The 20,863-nt window shown below is 41.4% G+C and overlaps 1 protein-coding gene across 1 annotated transcript in view; it reads right to left on the bottom strand.

Annotated features, from left to right (window-relative positions):
- The window catches only part of REEP5 (receptor accessory protein 5), a 43,247-nt gene that overhangs the window by 7,849 nt on the left and 14,535 nt on the right, over window positions 1-20,863 (bottom strand). The window contains exon 3 of the mRNA XM_070462332.1: window positions 11,705-11,843. Within this exon, the coding sequence (XP_070318433.1) occupies window positions 11,705-11,843 (139 nt within the window). The remainder of the gene's footprint in view (window positions 1-11,704; window positions 11,844-20,863) is intronic.

The raw sequence follows: 20,863 nt of genomic DNA, 5'->3' as shown, positions 1-20,863 counted from the left end.
GTCAGACACAACTTAGCAACTAAACCACCACCCCCAAGGCATGTAAAAGAGCTATTCCAAATATTAAAAAAAAAAAAAAGAAAGAATCAGAGAAGAGTTGGTATCTATTTCATGACTGTAAGTAAATCAAACAACCTCTCAAAGAGTCAATTTTCTCTTCAGGATTTTCTAGGAAACTCAGAAATTAAAAAATATACTTGAAGAAAGTACACAAGATACAGCTAATATTACCAAGTCCTACAGTTCTTACTGTTGTTGAAAATCTCTGAAATGTTGTCTGCCTATACAGATAACAGCCATAAGCAACCCACAAAAGTTGACTTGTTCACCTTTTCTGGAAGAATTTAAGCATGGCTACCTGACAGGACCAGAGCCAAGAGTCTGCATTTCTGTGCCTCTCCAATGTGATTAACTTTATATGCTAAACTCCAGAATGTTCATTTAGTTCTTCCCAGTTCCCTCTAGCTATTGTCTTGAGACTGTAAAATCATTATTGCTCTTTACCTACATCCTGAGCATGTTCCAGTTCTCAAATGAAATAACTTTCTTGTATTAAAAATAAAGTTAACTACAGTTCAACTCTCAAGGGTGATATTCAGCTGCCAGCTTTTACAACTCCCTTTTCTTAACCTATTGTACCTACTCAAGAGCCCAGAAATACATAAATCTGACCATCCTTTTAATCGGGCTATCTCCAAAGTGCCAGCTCACGGTGCTCCCAAGAACAAACACAAGCCCACTCTTACCCGCAGTGCAGATAAAGAGTCCGCGCTATTTCAATTTAACTCTCAGCGCTACCAGCAGTGACATACTAAATCCTTCAATGACAGCAGGCCAGAGAGTTGTGTCTGTGATTCTAATGCTGCCACTATTCAATTTCCCCGTAGAAATGCTTCCAAGGTAGGGATATATTTAATATGCACAGTTTGGCACTAGCCTGATGAGACCTGAGAGTTAATGTCTGAAAAAGATGTATTTCAACACTAGCTTCTGGTATGCTGCAATCAGTTGATCAGAAACAAGTCTTGGGAAGCCTTTGCGACACAGCCACAGGAACAGTAATACTCAACATGCACAAATAAAAGCTAAAAGCAAGCATGTGAAGGGGAAGACTTTTCTATCTTCTTTGCCTCCTACAAAGTTAAGGAGAAAAATGTTATGCTCCCTGCCAGTGGGTCAAACAGTACAGGTGACAGTCTAGATCAGGACTTAAACTAGCCAAAGTTTTTTCAATCTTGTTTGAAAAATCTAGAAACTTATTTAAATGAGAATAAAGATGAGGTGCAAAGGTACTCACTGCAGCATTAGTTATAATAGCAAGATAAATGTCCTAAATGTCTATTAACTGAGGAATGAATGAATTCTTATCTATAATGGATTAGACATCTAGGTCAAAAAATATTGAATAACACGAGAAAATACTCATAATATTGTATTAATCAAAAAAAAGTGAGGTATAGAATCATATATGATATATATGGTCTCAACCATATATAGTTGAGTAAAGCAATAACATACACAATTCACTGTGCGTATATACTGTATCAAGAAATTTATCACATTAAAAACTAGGAAGACTACCCTAAGATGATAACAGTGGGAGTCTTAAAATACTATTTTATTTTCTACATAAAACATGCCCCAACACAAAGGCACACATACACACAACCACAGATGCAAACAGTATAACAGCAAGGATTAATTCACCAAAATCCCCCTGACCTAAAACATATTGTGGCACACAGAGGTTCTAAATAAATATCTGCTGAATAAAGAAGATATACTACTTTCACAATCAGAGAAATTATTTTTAAATAAATACATTTATTTTTAAACCTTCCTGCTCCAAGCAGAGCTCAGATCCAAGCTCTAAACAGGCAGAATCCACTTTTTCTAGGTCAATACATGGAACAGTATCTTCTCAACCAACGTTTGATGCCTAATCATTGGTTCCTCTTACATTCCTTCAATCTGACAGGCTACTTTAGAAAAATGGGGGGAACAGGTCAACAATATTAACTCTACAAAAGATAAAATAGTAAACCAGGCCTTAGCTGCAGGTCTTTTCTTCTTCCCAATCGCCTTGTGATTGTAGCAATAGCAGAGATAAGACCCACTAGTCCTTAAAATGGAATACTCTCACATACTCTGTGAGTCAGAGGCCTCTTCTCGGTCAGTCCCCTGAAGCCCTCAGAATACGCTACTAACACAGAAAGAAGCATTTTATTGACAGCATGATCAATTTTTAACCATCAAGTATATGATCTATTTGGAACACATGGGATAAATCCACTTTTTCTGGACACCATGCGTCATACAGCTGGGCACTCGCCACTAATGGACGCACACTCATTCACGATTGGGGGGAAAACGTGCTGCACAGCAGTTTCTGTAATGCACTTCGCATGTAAATGACTTGCTGGGTATCTTTTATTTTGGAGCCTTTCTCTCTCAAGGGGCCTCCCTCCACTGGCAGCGGTGACCACGAGCAGGCTGCCGTCAGATCGCTCACATTGCGGAAGTTTGAGGGCAGGTGCTGGTGCAGTGGTTCTGCTGACGGGAGACTGCCGGTGGCAAGCAGTGGGGCCCGAGGCAAAAACCCAGTTTCCTGCTGTTAGAGACTGCGGTGTGACATCACTGCCATCAGACAGATCTTAAAGGATTCAAACGTATTTGAAGTCTAAAGTATGAACATCCAAATTAAAGACTGTAAAGCTATTTTTACAAATGCTAAATATATTTGGGTAACAAAAACATGAAAAATCCAGCAGCCTATAAAATCTAAATCTTCCTATAGACCAATTTTTTCCCCATTTCTATTGAAAGGAAAATTCTTTAGCTGTGGTACAAGGCATTCTGTGGTAATATCATTCAAACTTAAAAGAATATCCAGGGACTTCCCTGGTGGTGCAGTGGCTAAGACTCCATGCTCCCAATGCAGGGAGCCTGGGTTCAATCCCTGGTTAGGGAACTAGATCCCACACGTCGCACCTAAGACCCACTGCAGTCAAATAAACAAAGAATTGCTTTTTAAAAAGAATATTCATGTTTTCATTTAAATTTTTAACTATCTAGCTTTTTCTTTACCATAAATGGTTTCATACTGTATATAAGCTATAATTTTTATAAATAATGAATTATGCAAAACTTCTATATCTCTATAAATGAATTATTTTTTTTAACAGTATGGATGTACAATACTATTAATTCATTTAATCATTTACCTGTTGATGGACCCTTCAGGGTTTTTTGTAATTACCAGAATGAGAGAGCTTCCGGTATCTAATTTCCTGTATCTACATTTCTTTAGATAAAAAGTCTAAAAAGAACGTAAACAGAAATGTAAACATTTTAAATAACTGCCAATTTAATGAGGAAGCTATACTATTTGACTATTTTAACTCGCACTTCCCAGACTGCTGACTACTCGTATTTTTTCTCTTATGTGAAATGTCTCTATATGACTTGCTTCATTTTTCTCTTTTTCTTCCTTGTAAGTTTTCCTATATATTCTGGATATTAATTCCATATCCGGTAGGAATGTAAATACATCCTCCTAGTCTGTCATTATTTTTCCTTTGTTTATGCTGCCCACTGTTACATAGAAATTTTTGACTAATTTCTATTCCTCCAAGTTAGAAAACATTCTTCTATACCTTTTTAAAGCAGAAGTCTTGGCACGGAAGTCTTGCCTGGGGAGGGACTGAGCAGCCTGCGCAGTTTCTCCTCGAGCCCCCTGCTCCGAGCCCCAGAGCTGTGCCTGAACACCTAGGAGCACCTGCTTAAGTGCTGCTGGGGAGGGTGACGCCTGCACCCGCGGAGCTATCGTGGGGAGGGAAGGGTGGTTAACCGTGGCTCCTCCGTTGCCTGGGGCCCCCGCCCTAGTTTAGGGTGGGCAGGCTCCCACCTGCCCCCATCCTGAGTTTACCAGAACTAGCATGGATTGGGGTGTGGCCACCTCCACTCCAGCACCCAGTGGAATAGCTGACATGCCTGGAGATAAATGAACTTGCAGGCCAAAATAACAAGGTATGTGAAAAGTATAGCCATTTCCAAACAAAGACAGCACAGTCAACTACAGATCTATCAGCAGCAGAAATTTCAGAAGCGACTGACCAAGAATTTTAAATTAACTACACTAAAAGAAATACAGTGACATGAAAGAACAAAAAAACATAGGAAAGAACCAAGCAAAATTACTAGGAATGAAAAATAAAATAGTTGAAATAAACACAATGTATGGCATAAAGAGCAAATGGGACAAAATTGGAACTGGAAAATCAGATTGAGAAAAACTCCCAGGAAGAAGGAAAACACATATAAATATATTTGAAAAATAGGTAAGGCCAGAGGAAAAGAAAAAATATATCCATAATTACAGATCAAGATAATATCAATGTAGTGGTGGTTGCGGGGAGGGAAATCAAAGAATGACAGAGTTTCTGGTATCTAATTTCCTGTATCTATGTTTCTTTAGATTAAAAAGTCTAAAAAGAGAGAGAGAACAAGATGGTGGAGGAGTAGGTGGATGTGGAGTACATCTCTCTCCATGGATACATCAGGAACCCTCCTTCAGACACAGAAGTGCATGCTAAACACCAGCTGGGACCTGACCAGTGGAAAAGAATACATATAGAAATGCAAAACTCAGTAGGATGAAGGAACTAGGGGGGAAAACAGGAGTGTTAGTAGGACTGGACCTGCCCTCAGTGGGTGGGGGAACTGAAGCAGGGGTCCAATCCCCACATGGGGCAACTGTCTGAGTCAGAGGAGAAACATTTAAGGCTGAGAGTGAAACAGCTGATCTGTGGCAGCCTAAATGGAATGAGAATCAGACAGTCCTTGCTGCAGCCATACATATGCTGGGCAGGAACGCAGGTCTCCTGGAAGGGGCAGTGGCTAGGAGCTGGAGTTTAGGGATTGTGGAGCAATCCCAGCGCAAGGGCTGCTGTTGACTGCGGAGAGACGGACGGAGGGGATGTGAGGGAAGAGACTGTGGGGGAAAACGCCTGTGGAAGAAAGCCAGGCAGCCCTGGAAGCAAGTCGGTACTGCTGAAACTTCTCTCTCCACAGCCAGCATTGGAGGCTGAACAACAGAGGCTGGCCCATCAAAGGCCTGAGGCACTGAACTATAGGCCAGGACCCCGCCCAGGGTGGCCCTTTAAGGGCCTGACGCGAAGAACAACAGAGAGGGCCCCCAGGCAAGGGAGCCCTCTAAGAGCCTGAAGGGCAGAGCTACGGAGAAAGGCTGGCCAAAGAGGCCTTCTGAGCACCAGCTCCGAGAGGCCGAAAAAAGACTGATCCGGCCTAACTCCTGCCGCGGAGGCAGTCCGTGTCCCTGCACACTTGGCGCCGCCAGGGTCCCCGCAAGCCAAGCAAAAAAAGTGCGCTCACGCGTGCAGGGTCTCCGCAGTCCTGTCCGATCTGCGCCCCTGTAGACTGTGGCCTGCCAGGCTCCTCTGTCAGAGGGGGGTTCTCCAGGCAGGAGTACTGGAGCGTGTTGGCCAATACTGGCTGCCATGCCCTTCTAGAGCACTCTATTTCCTGCTGCCCTAGCTGCCAACCCCCCTGAGTACCTGGTGCTGCCAGAACCCCTGCGACCCAAGCAGCTGCACCACCTCCACACCTGGCCCTCACAGGGGCAAACCCAAGCCCTCCAGGGCAGCCTCAGGAGCAAACCCCAGTGGACGACCCACATGCAGAGGTGGAGATGAAACCACAACTGAAACCCAGGGGCGGCGGGGCTAAGGAAGACGACCCAAACCCTGCCCACCAGCTGTGCAAGCTGCGGAGTAAATCCACACCATCAGCTAAGCAGACTGTGTCTGTGGAAGATATAAAAGGCCACTGAGAGCTCCCGCAGAAGAAAACGCACTAGCTCTGACAGCTGCGGACATCGGAGGCAAGAACACACAGGAGTAGGACCAGACTAGAACCTGAGCTGCCCCCACAGCAGGTCCAGAGATCAGCGCATCCTGGGAGGTGAGGAGGACGGGGCTTCCCAGCGATGGAAGGGACTCTGACAGCACTGACTCAAGAAAACATTTATTATTTTCAGTTCTTGACTTGTTCTGTAGATTCTCTTGGATTTTTTTCTTTCTTCTTTTTTCCTTTCCCCCCCCCTGTTGTAGTTGTCGATTTTATTGGCACTAAGAAATCCAATTAAGCTTTTGAGATTCTTTTTTTTTCCTCAGTCACATTTTTTATTGTTGTCATAAACCTCTGCCTCTATGCTGGGCTTCTGCAGTTCTGTGGAGTTTTCCTCTTTTTTTTTTCTTTTTTTTTTTAATTTTAATTTTTAAACCTATTATTATTTTTTCTACATTTATTCCTTTGTTTGCTTTTCCTACTGTTCTTTCCCCCTTGCAGTTAATCTTTAATGTATATAAATCTTCTTTATCTACCTCTATTTAACTTTGCATATCTATTCTTTCTTTCTTTTCTTTCTCTCCTTTCCTCTCAACATATTTGTCAGTTTTATTTTCACTGCTTTACTCCCCAATTGGATGACCCACCTCCTAGAGTAATGGAAATAAAAACAAAAGTAAACAAGTGGGACCTGATTAAACTTAAAAGCTTTTGCACAGCAAAGGAAACTATAAGCAAGGTGAAAAGACAACCCTCAGAATGGGAGAAAATAATAGCAAATGAAACAACTGACAAAGGATTAATTTCCAAAATATACAAGCAGCTCATACAACTCAATGCCAGAAAAACAAACAACCCAATCAAAAAGTGGGAAAAAGACCTAAACAGACATTTCTCCAAAGAAGACATACAGATGGCTAACAAACACATGAAAAGATGCTCAACATTGCTCATTATTAGAGAAATGCAAATCAAAACCACAATGAGATATCACTTCACACCAGTCAGAATGGCCATCATCAAAAAGTCTACAAAAAATAAATGCTGGAGCAGGTGTGGAGAAAAGGGAATGCTCTTGCACTGTTGTAAACTGATGGAGCCATTAAGGATGACGGCATGGAGCTCCCTTAAAAAATCAGGAATAAAACCACCATATGACCCAGCAATTCCACTCCTAGACACATACCTTAAGGAAACCAAAACTAAAAAGACACATGTACCCCACTGTTCATTGCAGCACTATTTACAATAGCTAGAACATGGAAGTAACCTAGATATCCATCAACAGATGAATGGATAAAGAAGTTGTGGTATATAAACACAATAGAATATTACTCAGCCGTACAAAGGAACGCAATGGAATCAGTCCTAATGAGGTGGATGAACCTAGAACCTATTATACATAGTGAAGTAAGTCAGAAAGATAAATACCATATTCTAACACATATATTGCATGGGAACCTAGAATGTTAGGTCCATGAATCAAGGCAAATTGGAAGTGGTCAAACAGGAGATGGCAAGAGTGAACATCGACATTCTAGGAATCAGCAAACTAAAATGGACTGAGAATGGGTGAATTTAACTCAGATGACCATTATATCTACTACTGTGGGCAGGAATCCCTTAGAAGAAATGGAGTAGCCATCATAGTCAACAAGAGAGTCCAAAATGCAGTACTTGGATGCAGTCTCAAAAACAACAGAATGATCTCTGTTTGTTTCCAAGGCAAACCATTCAATATCACAGTAATCCAAGTCTATGCCCCAACCAGTAATGCTGAAGAAGCTGAAGTTGAATGGGTCTATGAAGACCTACAAGAACTAACACCCAAAAAAAGATGTCCTTTTCATTATAGGGGACTGGAATGCAAAAGTAGGAAGTCAGAAACACCTGGAGTAACAGGTAAATTTGGCCTTGGAGTACAGAATGAAGCAGGGCAAAGGCTAATAGAGTTTTGCCGAGAGAATGCACTGATCATAGCAAACACCCTCTTCCAACAACACAAGAGAAGACTACACATGGACATCAACAGATGGTCAACACCGAAATCAGATTGATTATATTCTTTGCATCCAAAAATGGAGAAGCTATATACAGTCAGCAAAAATAAGACCAGGAGCTGACTGTGGCTCAGATCATGAACTCCTTATTGCCAAATTCAGACTTAAATTGAAGAAAGTAGGGAAAACCACTAGACCATTCAGGTATGACCTAAATCAAATCCCTTATGATTATACAGTGGAAGTGAGAAATAGATTTAAGGGACTAGATCTGATAGAATGTGCCTGATGAACTATGAACGGAGGTTTGTAACACTGTACAGGAGACAGGGAGCAAGACCATCCCCAAGAAAAAGAAATGCAAAAAAGCAAAATGGCTGTCTGAGGAGGCCTTACAAATAGCTGTGAAAAGCAAAGGAGAAAAGGAAAGATATACCCATTTGAATGCAGAGTTCCAAAGAATAGCAAGGAGAGATAAGAAAGCCTTCCTCAGCGATCAATGCAAAGAAATAGAGGAAAACAACAGAATGGGAAAGACTAGAGATCTCTTCAAGAAAATCAGAGATACTACAAGGGAACATTTCATGCAAAGATGGGTTCAATAAAGGACAGAAATGTATGGACCTAACAGAAGCAGAAGATATTAAGAAGAGGTGGCAAGAATACACAGAAGAACTGCACAAAAAAGATCTTCATGACCCAGATAATCATGATGTGATCACTTACCTAGAGCCAGACATCCTGGAATGTGAAGTCAAGTGAGCCTTAGGAAGCATCACTACAAACAAAGCTAGTGGAGGTGATGGAATTCCAGTTGAGCTAATTCAAATCCTCAAAGATTTGAAAGTGTCAAAGTGCTGTCAAAGTGCTGCACTGAATATGCCAGCAAATTCAGAAAACTCAGCAGGGGCCACAGGACTGGAAAAGGTCCCTTTTCATTCCAATCCCAAAGAAAAACAATGCCAAAGAATGCTCAAACTACTGCATAAATGCACTCATCTCACACTAGTAAAGTAATGCTCAAAATTCGCCATGCCAGGCTTCAGTAATATGTGAACTGTGAAATTCCCAGATGTTCAAGCTGGTTTTAGAAAAGGCAGAAGAACCAGAGATCAAATTGCCAACATCCGCTGGATCATCAAAAAAGCAAGAGAGTTCCAGAAAAACATCTACTTCTGCTTTATTGACTATGCCAAAGCCTTTGACTGTGTGGATCACAATAAACTGGAAAATTCTGAAAGAGATGGGAATACCAGACCACCTGACCTGCCTCTTGAGAAATCTGTATGCAGGTCAGGAAGCAACAGTTAGAATTGGACATGGAACAACAGACTGGTTCCAAATAGGAAAAGGAGTACATCAAGGCTGTATATTGTCACCCTGCTTATTTAACTTATATGCAGAGTACATCATGAGAAACACTGGGCTGGATGAAGCACAAACTGGAATCAAGATTGCTGGGAGAAACATCAATAACCTCAGATATGCAGATGACACCACCCTTACGGCAGAAAGTGAAGAAGAACTAAAGAGCCTCTTGATGAAAGTGAAGGAGGAGAGTGAAAAAAGGTGTTGGCTTAAAGCTCAACATTCAGAAAACTAAGATCAGATCATGGCATCCGGTCCCATCACTTCATGGAAAATAGATGGGGAAACAGTGTCAGATTTTATTTTTTTGGGCTCCAAAATCACTGCAGATGGTGACTACAGTCATGAAATTAAAAGACGCTTACTCCTTGGAAGGAAAGTTATGGCCAACCTAGACAGCATATTAAAAAGCAGAGACATTACTTTGTCAACAAAGGTCCGTCTAGTCAAGGCTATTGTTTTTCCAGTGGTCATGTACGGGTGTAAGAGTTGGACTATAAAGCAAGCTGAGCACCGAAGAATTGATGCTTTTGAACTGTGGTGTTGGAGAAGACTCCTGAGAGTCCCTTGGACTGCAAGGAGATCCAACCAGTCCATCCTAAAGGAGATCAGTCCTGGGTATTCATTGGAAGGACTGATGCTGAAGCTGAAACTCCAATACTTTGGCCACCTGATGTGAAGAGCTGACTCATTTGAAAAGACCCCTGATGCTGGGAAAGATTGAGGGCAGGAGGAGAAGGGATGACAGAGGATGAGATGGTTGGATGGCATCACCAACTCAATAGACATGGGTTTGGGTGGACTCTAAGAGTTGGTGATGGACAGGGAGGTCTGGTGTGCTGCAGTTCATGGGGTCGCAAAAAGTCGGACACAACCAAACGACTGAACTGATCTGAACTGAGCACATATATACAGAATCTAGAAAAATGGTATTGAATAATTTATCTATAGGGCAACAACAGAGAAACAGACACTGAAAACAGACTTATGGACACGGGAGAGGGGAGGAGAGGGTGAGATGTATGGAAAGAGTAACATGGAAACTTACATCACCATATGTAAAATAGACAGCCAACAGGAATTTGCTGTGTGGCTCAGGAAACACAAACAGGGGCTCTGTATCAACCTAGAGGGTGGGGTGGGGAGGGAGATGGGAGGGAGGTTCAAAAGGGAGGGGACATGTGTGTACCTGTGGCTGATTCATGTTGAGGTTTGACAGAAAACAGCAAAATTCTATAAAGCAATTATCCTTCAATAAAAAATTAATTATATATATATATATATATATATATATATATATAAAAGAACAAATTTTAGGAAGAAAAGAAAAGTCTAAAAAGAAAGTAAACAGAAATGTAGATATTTAGGACAAGTTAAAATAACAAGGACACTCAAAACAGGTCTAAATATACAAAGGAAACAATTAGATTCGAGGGAAACTAAAATAACTTTTAAGAGAGGCAATATAGGGGGCAGGAATGCAGAATCTTCAAAATTCTTAGAGAATTACTTGAGTCTTTAAACTATTTCATGTGTAACTCAAACTATTTCTTGTGTAAGTTCATGTGTACTCTTGAGTCTTTAAACTTTTTCACTTGTAACTCCTACTAAAACAAATACTTAAAGAGTATGAAGGGAAAGAAGAGAACTCATAATTCATAAGAGCTGAACTTCCCTCTCAGCTTGGGAAGTCTGGCTCAGTGAACCTGAGGCACTATTTACATCCTCTGAAGTTAATGGGAAGCAGGGCCTCTTCCATAGAAGACATCCCAGGGAGCAACTAAAGAAAGCTTGTCCCATTTAGAGAAAAAGAATCAACCACTCCATTAAAAGGTGTGAACTTCTTCATTGTCATTTGCCTCTGATGCAAGTCCAGAGTTGATACAGGTCCCATTAGGAAAAAGTTCAACTTCCTACTGCTTTTCCTCACATAGTTGTAATTAAAGTGACTCCTCTGCCAAGCACAGGTGTGGCAGGGCTGATGCCAGACTAACGGACCTGTCAGAGTTATTAAAATGACTTCCTCAGCCAATTTCACATCTTCTTTTTCCAAACCTATATAAGAAATGAGTATTTTTTGTCCAGATATAAAGACTCCAGCACACAACTGTGAATAATTGATGGATTGGTGAAATCTGCAATGCTTATGCATCAAACACAGACAATAGGATTTTGGCAAAGAGCAATGCTTGTGCTACCACAGTATTTCCATGTTTCACTATCATCAAACACATATTACAGACCTAATTGCTTTGGCTATTTCCGAGGTAATACACAAAATAGTTAGCTATGTTGAGTTCTTTCTTCCTGTTTACATAATCTGAGGCAGAGCCAGAGATGTCTAACATTCAAGCATCTGTTCCTACTCCTTGTACACAGGTCCTGAGATCGAGTTTATTTTAGTGGTAGGGAGCAAAGCAAAAACACAGATGGAAGAGAACACGGCAGTTCCGGAAAAGGCCACGTACCTTCAGCATGTAGTAGAAGGGGAACCAGGACAGGAAGAGGTCGGAGAAGAATTCAACAAGGCTGAAGACACCATATACCACCCAGTAGGTCAGCCACTGGGTATCATCTTCTTTGTTGGGGCTTTCTATGGCTTTAATTCTGAAAGGCAATGCAAAAGCAAGTGTCTTATGTAGTAAGATCTCAGTGAGACAATTTCGATCATTATACTTGCACGCTGCCCTCCAATACCAACTGAAAAACTCAGGCAATATATGTACCATGACAGTAGATGCTTAAGTGTAACAAGAAAGCAGACAGCAAAGTAGAAATACCAAGACAAGCTATTATAACTACCTGTTACCAGTCTTCTGGTCACCAGAGATGCCAGCACCAGTTGACCCATGGGTCTCCACCTTGCCTGAGCCTCCACCACAGCTCCAGGAAATAGCACTAATGACTGGAAACTAGAGAAGTCCCCATTTTCAAGTGGGGTCCTGCCACTAGGGATATATCAAGAACTCACTCATGTACTTCAGTTCTCATGCACTTTAACTGAAGTACATCATGAGTGAGCAGGCATTTCCATGAACAATATCTTGGGAAACATAGTTCCAGAACGCTTTCCAGAGTTCATAACATACTTCGTAACAAACAGGCAAAAACTAACACGGTGTCCAGTTGGTTCTGACTATCGTCACGTGATGCTCAGGCGGTGAACTTTCCTCCCCATATCAGTTAACACTAGGACTTTCTCAGTATCAACTACTGCTAAAACAAAATTCATTCTGTAAATGAAGAGAACTAAATGTAAAATAACCTTCTTTTACTTCTGAATCACAGGAATTTCCTTCTAGTCCTAAAAATCTCTTCATTCTAAGACCCAATTCCATAATTTTTTATCCTGTCCTGACATGTCTGGATACTTATCATAACTGAACTGATCTGCATCAGTAAACTAGAAGAAATCTGAATCTTGTTTAGCTTATGCAATGAGTTAACTACTGAAAATACACTGGCTACTTGGTAACAGGGGTTCGCCAAAAGAAACAGTCTGATGAATCATGCTGAATCATCCCCTAAGAAAGCCTCTGAATTAATCAGAAGCAGCCATGGGTGTATGTGTGCCTGCCTACATAAGTGTTTTAAGAAAATGACCAAGTGGGGAAAAATTACAGCTGACTGAAATGACTGCTAATGACATGAGGAAAAGGCAAGGAGAGAGTGATGAAGTGAATGCTGTTTTGAACGTCAAGAGTAAATACAGAATCATAAAATAAATTGAAGAGAGCTAATTATAAAATAATGGCTTGTCACATGTAGACTGTGTCTGTGTTTTAGCGTTCCTCGGGTAGAAACTAGATGATACAACAGGAAGTCAAAGGAGAAAGTAGGCAAGCATGTGAACCAAAGAGCTAACAAATGTACATCCGTTACAGGGAAGGTTTTCTTATTCCTGCTATGCTTTATTTGGTATAGAATAAAGTTTATCTGGGGAAGATCCCCTGGAGGAAGGCATGGCACCCCACTCCAGTATTCTTGCCTGGAGGGTCCCATAGACAGAGGACCCTGACAGGCTAGTCCATCGGGTTGCGCAGAGTCAGACAGGACCGGAGCGATGCAGCACAAGCACGCGTGGCTTATCTACCCACATTTAAGTGGACTTTTAATAATCGCTAAGTACGATAAAAACCTGTTTCTTATACATCTCACCCTGGACAAAGGGGCAACAAGCATTTGTGAAACCACTGATATTTTTAGTTCCATTCTATGTCATTATTACTGTTTTTACTGAAGCAGAGTTGATTTACAATGTTGTGTTCCTTTCTGGTGTACAGCAAAGTGACTCAGTTATATATAATGTGTGTGTGTGTGTGTGTGTGTGTGTATTTTTCTATACATTGATGGATATGATAGATATTATATTGAGAGATTGACAGTCGTGTCCAACTCTTTGCAACCCCATGGACTATACAGTCCATGGAATTCTCCAGGCCAGAATACTGGAGTGGGCAGCCTTTCCCTTCTCCAGGGGATCTTCCCAACCCAGGGATCGAACCCAGGTCTCCCACATTGCAGGCAGATTCTTTACCAGCTGAGCCACCAGGGGAGCCCAAGAATACTGGAGTGGGTAGCCTATCCCTTCTCCAGATCTTCTCAACCCAGGAATCGAACCTGGGTCTTCTGCATTGCAGGTGGATTCTTTACCAACTGAGTTACGAGGGAAGCCCCATTATACAGATAGTTTATTGCAAGATATTGAATACAGTCCCCTGTGTGATACAGTAGGACCTTGCTGTTTATCCATAACAGTTTGTATTTGCTAATCCCAAATTCCTAATTCAATCTAATTACCCCTACCCCCTACCCCCTACCCTTGGCAACCACAAGTCTGTTCTCTGTGAGTCTGTTTATAAGTTCATTTGTATTATATTTTAAATTCCACAAAGAGTGTTATCATATGGTATTTATCTTTCTCTGTCTGACTTCACTTAGTATGATCATCTCTAAGTTCATCTATGTTGCTGCAAAGGGCATCATTTCATTCTTTTATTTTATGGCTGAGCTATATTATATTGCATATATGGATCATATCTTCTTTATCCATTCACCTGTTGATGGACATTTAGGTTGCTTCCATGTCTTGGCTACTGTAAATAATGCTGCTATAAATATTGGACACGTATATCTTTTCCAGTTAGAGTTTTATCTAGACAAATGCCTAAAAGTGGGATTTCTGGATCACATGGCAACTCTATTTTTAGTTTTTTAAGGAATCTCCATACTGTTTCTCCACAGTGGCTACACCAATTTCCATTCCCACCAACACTGTAAGACTTTTTCTTTTTATCAGATTTGTATGTTGATGTACTTATTTACTTAGGCTGTGGTGGGTCTTCCTTGCTTTACCTGGGCTCTCTCTAGTTGCAGCTGGCAGGGTCTACTCTTCAGTGTGGTGCACAGGCTTCTCATTGCAGCGGTTTCTCTCGTTGCAGAGCAGGCTCCAGGCTTCAGTAGTCGCAGCGCATGGGCCCAGCAGCTGCAGCGCATGGGCTCCAGAGCACAGGCTCAGCAGTTGTGGCACATGGGCTTAGTTGCTCTGTGGCATGTGGGATCTTCCCGGACCAGGAATCAAACCAGTGTCCCTTGCATTGCAAGCAGATTCTTAACTATTGGACTACCAGGCAAGCCCTGTAGACTTTTTAACGATGGCCATTCTGACCAGTGTGAGGTGGTACCTCATTGTAGTTTTGATTTGCATGTTCTCTAATAATTAGCATGTTGAGCATCTTTTCATGTGCCTATTGGCCATCTGTATGTCTTCTTTGGAGAAATGTCTGTTTAGGTCTTCTGCCCATTTTTTTTTTTTTTTTTGGGGACTCGGGAACCACTGGTTGACAGCCAGTTGGTCAGAAGCAGAGACTAAGAACCGGGGCTTGTTACAGGTGCTTCAAGTGTGAGGAGGTCTTGTTGGACTGAGCCTTTTAGCTTTGTAATTTGATTCTGTCTCTGGGTATACAGTGTCAGAATCGAGTTGAACTCTTGGACTCTCGGGCTTCCCAGGTACAGTGGTAAAGAAACCACCTGCCAATACAGGAGATGCAAGAGATGCAGGTTGGATCCCTGGGTGAGGAAGATTCCCTGGAGTAGGAAATGGCAACCCATTCCAGTACTCTTACCTGGAAAATTTCACGGACAGCGCAGCTTGGCAGGCTACAGTTCATGGGGTCACGAAGAGTCGGACACGACTCAGGACACACACTTGGATTCTCTGCATTATCTGAGAATTGCTTGTTGATATGAAGAAGCCTTTGGAACTGGGCCCTTTGCATCTTTGACCACTCTGCTGCCTTTTATTTACATTTGCTAAACAGTATTTTAACTCATATCAGAATGAAGATATATCAACCTTTCAGGCAACATACAGGATTCAAGAAATCCTAAGATGCAACTCTATCCTTAGGCCATTTGTAGTTTTTGGTCTTTAGCCAAAGAGGCAAAGATAAAGAATGGGAAGGATAGGAACTTAATAATTATTTAATTGAATCTTCAGAACAGCCTATGTAACAGGTAATGTTATTCTCATTTTTGAGAGAAAGAGACTGAGGTTTAGGGAAGGAAAATCACATTGGCAGGGGCCCCAGAGGTGTGCTCCTGCAAAGCCTGAGTCTGCTTCTCTATCCCGAGCTGTTTTCCTAGTTGGGAGAACTACTCACTGCCCGCTTGCACAGCACTTAGCAAAGTGTCTGGTACTAAGTGGGAAGTTAGTAAATGTTTGTTTCGTTCATACAGATACAGAAAAATTCATAATCTGACTTTTGGAAGGGACCAGAGTCCTCTATTGGAGAAAGTCAAGGCTTAGAGAGATCAACTTGGGCACAGAGCAGACTAACAGGGGGAAAGGTCAGAGTCTCAACATCCAGATTCCTGAAAGGCCATTCACCCTGCTTCCTTGAGGTGGAGGACCGTTAGAAGTGAGCGGCATGCTGTTCCGAGTTGCTGCCCTAGTCCACCAGTTCTCAGACCTGGATGACGATCCACGTTCACCTCAGGAACTGTTAAAAATATATACACTCTATTTTATAGTGTATAAATATATAAAATACAGTGTATAAATATATAAAAATATATATACACCGGGTCCTTCAGACCTGGTGGCTCAAGCTCTCCCGCATACACAGGTGTGTGCTTTTAGAAACTTATGCAGGTGATTCTAACACACAGCTAAGTTTCAGAACCACCAGCTCCAAGATCCACTTTCAGTACGACTTGGTCATATCATTTCTAAGACAGAAAAGCAAAATGACTGAATCAGTTTCAAAAAGCTATGGCCAGATGGCAGGTGACCCCTTTCCAGCAACGAGTGAGAAGCCAAGAGAGGAGAAAATCTCGATCCTAGAGGGACTTGGGGACTGTCGCCCCAGCAGCTGGCAGCAGTTCTCCCGTGCTCTCAGGGCCCTGGGCCATGCCACCCTCGAACGGCAGACGCCAGCAGGGCCCGTGGGCTCAGAACTACTCCCCGAGCAGCACAGTCCTGGCCCGCTCTCTGCCCACGGTCACGGCCACCTAAACTCAGAGGTGTGCCTCCTGCTCCAAGGGCACAGTTCAAGGGCATAGCTTCACCTCCCTCACACAGGCAGCAAAAGGAAGCAAGGCCTGGCTGAGCAGGAGACGGGCCTGCGGTGGGGAAGATGGTTGGCAAGCAGTTCTAAAAATTCACTGAGCAGGGTTAGAAATTGTAGGCTGTTGAATGGGAAGATGTCTTCAAGCTCTAGTTGAAGTTCTACATTTTATGGACACAAAATTAAATGAACCTCAGAGAGGAAAGAGTGATATTAAAATGACTTTCAACTCAAAGATTATAGAAGAGATTATAGAAACGTGTGTTTATACATTTTAAGGGCAGGATGGACTGTTTAAATAAATTTGGGTATATTCATACAGTGAAATATTTCTGAAGCCTTTAAAAGGATATTCCTTAACAGAGAGAGATGTTCAAGATATAGGGCTGAGTGTCAAAAAGAGATTACTAATTTTGTATTTAAAAGAAAACTATCTGTATGTGTTTATAGACCAAGAATGGCATTCAGAAATATTTTTTCAAGTTGAATACAGTTAGCCCTGAGTATTGGGATTGTAGAATTTTGTTGTTTTAAAATCTTTCAATGAGCATGTACTATCTTTTTTAAATTGAAGCACGATTGGTGTACAAGTTACAGGTGTACAGTATAATCACAGTTTTTAAAGGTTATATTCCATTTATAGTTATTATAAAATATTGGCTATATTTGGCATTGTACAATATATTCAGGTAGCTTATTTTATACTGAACAGCTGTACCTCTTAATCACCTAGCCCTATAGTGCCCCTACCCCCTCCCCTCTCTTCACTAGTAACAACGAGTTTACTCTTTGTATTTGTGAGCATCTTCTATCATCTACTATTTTTAAAAATTTTTTCTATAACTGACTTACAATGCTGTGTTAGTTTCAGGTGTATAGCAAAGAGCATTAGTTCTACATACACAGCATGTACTGTTTTTCATAAGAAAAGTGAGGACAAATATTTCTATATGGGGGGAAAAACACAGGGTACCAGACTTTATATAACTAGTCTCCTATGAGACTAGGTCTCTTTAGGGCCTTGTTAAAAGAAACACTGACGTGAACAGCAGACACATTCATTTAATTTCTCTCTTGGGAAAACTGCTCATGATTTTCTAACAAACCAACTTCCCTAAAAATGATCAGACACAATCTGTTGTGTTTTAGGGCATTTAAAGTCCTTCAACCCACACAGATGGTTCAGACAGTAAAGAATCTGCCTTCTTGAAGGAGACACAGGCTTGATCCCTGGGTCAGGAATATCCCCTTGGAGAAGGGAATGACTACCCACTCCAGTATTCTTGCCTGGAGAATTCCATGCACAGAGGAGTCTGGCGGGCTACAGTCCGTGGGGTCACAAAAGAGTCGGACACAACTGAGCGAAAAGACACTTTTTCTCACAATACACAGAATGACACAGAGGGAGAAAAGAAAGTTACACCACCCATCATATGAACTGAATCATTCTAATTTCCTCCTCATTCTAATTTCCTAGAAAAAGAAACACAAAATGGCAAAATAGTTGCCTGGGGAGGCCTTACAAATAGCTGTGAAAAGAAGAGAAGCCAAAAACAAAGGAGAAAAGGAAAGATATACCCATTTGAATGCAGAGTTTCAAAGAACAGCAAGGAGAGATAAGAAAGCCTTCCTCAGTGATCAATGCAAAGAAACAGAGGAAAATAATAGAATGGAAAAGACTAGAGATCTCTTCAAGAAAATCAGAGATACCAAGGGAACATTTCATGCAAAGATAGGCTCAACAAAGGACAGAAAGGGTATGGACCTAACAAAAGCAGAAGATATTAAGGAGAGGTGGCAAGAATACACAGAAGAATTATACAAAAAAGATCTTCATGACCCAGATAATCACAATGGTGTGATCACTCACCTACAGCCAGACATCCTGGAATGTGAAGTCAATGAATTACAAAGCAGAGACATTGTCGACAAAGGTCTGTATAGTCAAAGCTATGGTTTTTCCAGTAGTCATGTATGGATGTGAGAGTTGGACCATAAAGAAGGCTGAGCACTGAAGAACTGATGCTTTTGAACTGTGGTGTTGGAGAAGACTCTTGAGAGTCCCTTGGACTGCAAGGAGATCCAACCAGTCCATCCTAAAGGAAATCAGTCCTGAATATTCACTGGAAGGACTGATGTTAAAGCTGAAACTCCAATACTTTGGCCACTGATGCCAGAACTGACTCATTGGAAAATACCCTGATGCTGGGAAAGATTGAAGGCTGGAGGAGAAGGGTGGACAGAGGATGAGATGGTTGGATGGGATCACTAACTCAATGGAGATGAGTTTGAATAAACTCCGGGAGTTGGTGCAGTTGCGGAGAGTCAGACACAACTGAGCAACCAAACTAAACTGAACTGAATTTCCTACTGTACAAAGCAAACTATCAAAAGATGGTTAATTACACTGAATTATGAAACAGCCAGGCTTTCCCCTTCATTTCTTCCCAATGCTCACCTGGCTTTACATTATTTTACTATTCTTGGGTTATAGCTTTGTATCCTGGTCCTACCACTTACTAGGTACATGACCTTGGGCAAGTTTTTCTGGGCCTTAGTATGCTCATCTGTCAAGTAGGGATGATAAACCTCATTGTGTTGCTATGAAGATTAACTTAGTTAATACATGTTAAGCACTTAAACAGGGTAAGCACTCAGAAATATTACTTTACTAGGTAGTAATTATAATATGTGATAATTTTATTATTATCATAGGAGGCAAAGGATTAAAAAGAAAAGAGAGCAATAAGAACACTCCAGTCCTTCTGGCTAAGTAGAGCATAAAGGATTACTAGCATTGTTAATACAGGAAAGAGGAGATTAGAGAATTACTCATGGATTTTAATTGTACTTCACTCTCCAAATCCAAAATGCTACAGAAAGTAAAGGGTTGGGTGAAATCCAAAAGTCCTATTTGCAGGTCACACTTTTCAAGTCTACATGGAGACTGGCCAAAAGTCTTGACACTGGTATTGAACTGGCACTGGCAGAGACGTAACCCCTGGCCACCCTCACCCAGACTACCCAGCCCCGGCGACTGCACTGGCTGCCTCCACGTTGTTGAATCATCTGTTTCTTTGCTGCTGCTTTCTAAAGGCAAGATCATGAACCAAAACCAGCCAAAGTATAGCATTAAACAGATGTAAAAAAAACAAAGTTCGAGTAGATATGGTCTATCAGCATTTTCTCCCTCCAAATTAAGAGTCAACATTCAGAGAATTCCCTGACCCACAGACATAAGTAAACTGTAAATTCCCTAAGTACTTCATTAGAAAGAAATCATGTAAACTAAAGACAGTTGATGTGAAATTGAAAGTCACTCAGTTGTGCCCAACTCTTTGCAACCACATGGACTGTAGCCCACCAGGCTCCTCTGTCCATGGGATTCTCCAGGCAAGAATACCGGAGTGGGTTGCCATGCCCTTCTCCAGGGGATCTTCCTGACCCAGGGGCTGAACCCAGGTCTCCCACACTGCAGGCAGATCCTTCACTGTTTGAGCTATCCAGGAAGCCCCTGAAAGTTAAGCATTTTTTACACTACAATAACTTTTTCAGACTCAAAGTTTAGCCCTGGTTAATGGGTATTTCAATACATTCAAGTCATTAAATTAAAAATGTCCATTTTCTACAATAGTATGGAGTATAAGCTGTGTGTACATTATATTTAGTATTATATACGCATATGTCTACAATGAAGGGGAAGCATAATATAGATGACAAATACAAAAAGCTAGTTAAGCCATTTTGCAATTATTTATTCCTATGTCCTATATTTCAAATGAGCTACTGTAAAGGTAACTTCTAACAAGGAATAAGACTGTCTGGCTTAATCTTCTTAGTTGTAAATTTTCTTAAGATAAAAAGGCAATGAAAAAATACATAAGATTCTTTACCATCAGTACAAACCAAACCAAACCACTTACTTCCCTCCACTCAATTCTTGATGGTAAGATGGCCAGAGAGGCCCTGTCTAGGTAATCCACCATGACTATCAGTGACAGACCTGTTCAAATGCAAGCATATGTGGAGCACTGACCATGCATGACACTGTACTGAAGC

This window comes from Odocoileus virginianus, unplaced genomic scaffold, assembly GCF_023699985.2.
Source record: "Odocoileus virginianus isolate 20LAN1187 ecotype Illinois unplaced genomic scaffold, Ovbor_1.2 Unplaced_Scaffold_3, whole genome shotgun sequence".
Taxonomy (NCBI): Eukaryota; Metazoa; Chordata; class Mammalia; order Artiodactyla; family Cervidae; genus Odocoileus; species Odocoileus virginianus.
Note: the sequence above shows the minus strand (reverse complement) of the source record. Positions and strands in the feature narration are given on the sequence as shown.